Source organism: Myotis brandtii, unplaced genomic scaffold, assembly GCF_000412655.1.
Source record: "Myotis brandtii unplaced genomic scaffold, ASM41265v1 scaffold1094, whole genome shotgun sequence".
Classification (NCBI taxonomy): Eukaryota; Metazoa; Chordata; class Mammalia; order Chiroptera; family Vespertilionidae; genus Myotis; species Myotis brandtii.
In genome coordinates, this window is record NW_005353728.1 from 364,501 (window position 1) to 366,982 (window position 2,482).

Below are 2,482 nucleotides of genomic sequence, written 5' to 3' on the forward strand. Positions count from 1 at the left end.
CCTCAGCCCTGCTGTGCTCTGGGTCCCAGGGCGCCCCCCCCCCCTCTGCTCCCCGTCTCCCAGGAGCGCGGGGACCACCACGGCCACTGGCCTCTTCCCGTCACTGGCTGGGATGTTTCTTTCACTTTTTTTTAAACACAAAACCTTTTCGTACGAGGTCTTTGAACGCACGGGGAGCTGACGCCAGTGTTGGTCTCCTGTGGCCACTGTACGTTCCCTCAGGTGCCGGCTCAGAGCCGCTGCACCTGCTCTCCTGCCGGGGGCCAGCCATCTTGGGGTTCAGCCCTCCCGGGGTTCAGCCGTGTCGGGGCCGGTTCAGCCGTGTCGGGGCTCAGCCGTGTTGGGGTTCAGCCGTGTCGGGGCTCAGCCGTGTTGGGGTTCAGCCGTGTCGGGGCTCAGCCGTGTTGGGGTTCAGCCGTGTCGGGGCTCAGCCATCCTGGGGTTCAGCCATGTCGGGGCTCAGCCATGTCGGGGCTCAGCCGTGTCGGGGCTCAGCCGTGTTGGGGTTCAGCCGTGTCGGGGCTCAGCCGTGTTGGGGTTCAGCCGTGTCGGGGCTCAGCCCTCCCGGGGTTCAGCCGTGTTGGGGCTCAGCCGTGTCGGGGCCCAGCCGTCCCGGGGTTCAGCTATCTCGGGGCTCAGCCATCTCGGGGCTCAACTGTCTCAGGGCTCAGCCATCTCGGGGCCCAGCCGTGTTGGGGCTCAACTGTCTTGGGCCGCAGGTGCCTCCCTCCTGAGCCCCTTTCCCAGCTCCTGGGCTCCCGAACCCCCGCTTGCTTCCGTGTCACTCCTGCTCCGACCCCCCTGCCTGCCTCCTGATGACCCTGTGGGAACACGGCCCACCTGACCACTCCCCCGTCTCAGCACCCCCTCTTTTTTGAGAGAGAAGCATTGCTGCCCTGGATGGTCTGTCCCACGAACTGGTGTGCTCTGTGTGCGCCCGACGGGGACCGACGGGGACCAGACCTGCCGTCTCGGTGCGTCAGGGACGTGTGCCAGCAGCCGAGCCCCCGCCAGGCTGGGCACAGCCTTTTCTACAAGCCAGAGTGTCTGCAGCACATCTGACGCTGTCCACCGTGTAGTCCCCTCCTGTCCACGTTATAGTCACTTCCTGTCCACCGTGTAGTCACCTCTGTGCACTTACAGAGAGAGGCCGCTCTACACAGCAGCCATAGCACCCAGCAAAGCGACAGCGACTCCTCCCAACACCCAGTACCCGTCCGTGCTCAGTCATCCCCATGTCCTCCCACCACCCAGTACTGTCCATGCTCAGTCATCCCCATGTCCTCCCACCACCCAGTACTGTCCATGCTCAGTCATCCCCATGTCCTCCCACCACCCAGTACTGTCCATGCTCAGTCATCCCCATGTCCTCCCACCACCCAGTACTGTCCATGCTCAGTCATCCCCATGTCCTCCCACCACCCAGTACTGTCCATGCTCAGTCATCCCCATGTCCTCCCACCACCCAGTACTGTCCATGCTCAGTCATCCCCATGTCTACCCACCACCCAGCACCCGTCCATGCTCAGTCATCCTGTGTCCTCCCACCACCCAGTACCCGTCCATGCTCAGTCATCCCCGTGTCCTCCCACCACCCAGTACCCGTCCATGCTCAGTTGTCCCGTGTCCTGAAAGCGCCTGCTCACAGTTGCTGCCTCGCCTCCAGGCCCATCCCAGGCCCCGCCTTGCGTGGGCTTCCTCTGCGGAATCACCTAGGCCACTGGTCATGTGACCCCCCGGCTTTGCCCTGGAGATGTGGTTGCTGAGTCCCGTCCCTGTGTCCGCCCTGCACTGGTGGCTGGGCCGGAGCTGGAGCAGGTTCCGGTTTTGTATTTTGGCAAGAGTGCTTCCTAGCGGGCGCTGGGTCCTCCTCCTGGGGGTCCGGAGGGTGGGGGGGTGTAGGGTGTCCGTGGGCTCAGGGTGCCTGGCTGTCCCACCTCAGGAGCAGATAGGTGAGCGAGGGGTGGGGGGTGTTGACCCCTCTGCTGTCAGGTTCCCAGGCCGTGGTCAGTGCAGGGCCCACTCCCTCCTCGGGCTGCAGACTGGAGATTCCACTCCTGTTGTGCCTACTGGGTGTGGCTCTCGTGTTTCTTCTCAGGGGTGTGGGGTCCCCTGGGGTCTGGAGGGTGCGGCCGGGGGAGCGAGCAGGCCCTGCCTGTCGCATGGCTCCCCGACGGCACCTTTCGGTAAAGAGGTGAGTGACCCAGCGTGTAGCACAGCCATCCAGGAAACAGGCCGGGCCGGCCTGGAGGAGCAAACCCAGGCGTCGGCCTCGATGGGGGTGGGGTGGGGGTTCAGCCATGGAGGTGGCGTCGGCACCTTAACATGCTTTTCGGAGGCGGAATCGCAGGAGCAGGACAGGCCTGTGCTTTGCACCCGTCGTCCTGGGAGGGGAGGGGAAGCAGGTCAGACAGAGGCCCCAGGAGGCCGGCCCTGAGCAGGGAGGACGCAGGGACAGGAGGCGGCCGTGGGGTGGAAGGGA

General features: G+C 64.9%; 1 protein-coding gene across 1 annotated transcript in view; it reads left to right on the forward strand.

The window, feature by feature from the left end:
• Nucleotides 1-2,162: 2,162 nt before the first annotated feature.
• LOC102263966 (zinc finger protein 786) overlaps nucleotides 2,163-2,482 on the forward strand; it is a 15,964-nt gene continuing 15,644 nt past the window's right edge. The window contains exon 1 of the mRNA XM_014543606.1: nucleotides 2,163-2,194. Coding sequence (XP_014399092.1) covers nucleotides 2,163-2,194 — 32 coding nt within the window. The remainder of the gene's footprint in view (nucleotides 2,195-2,482) is intronic.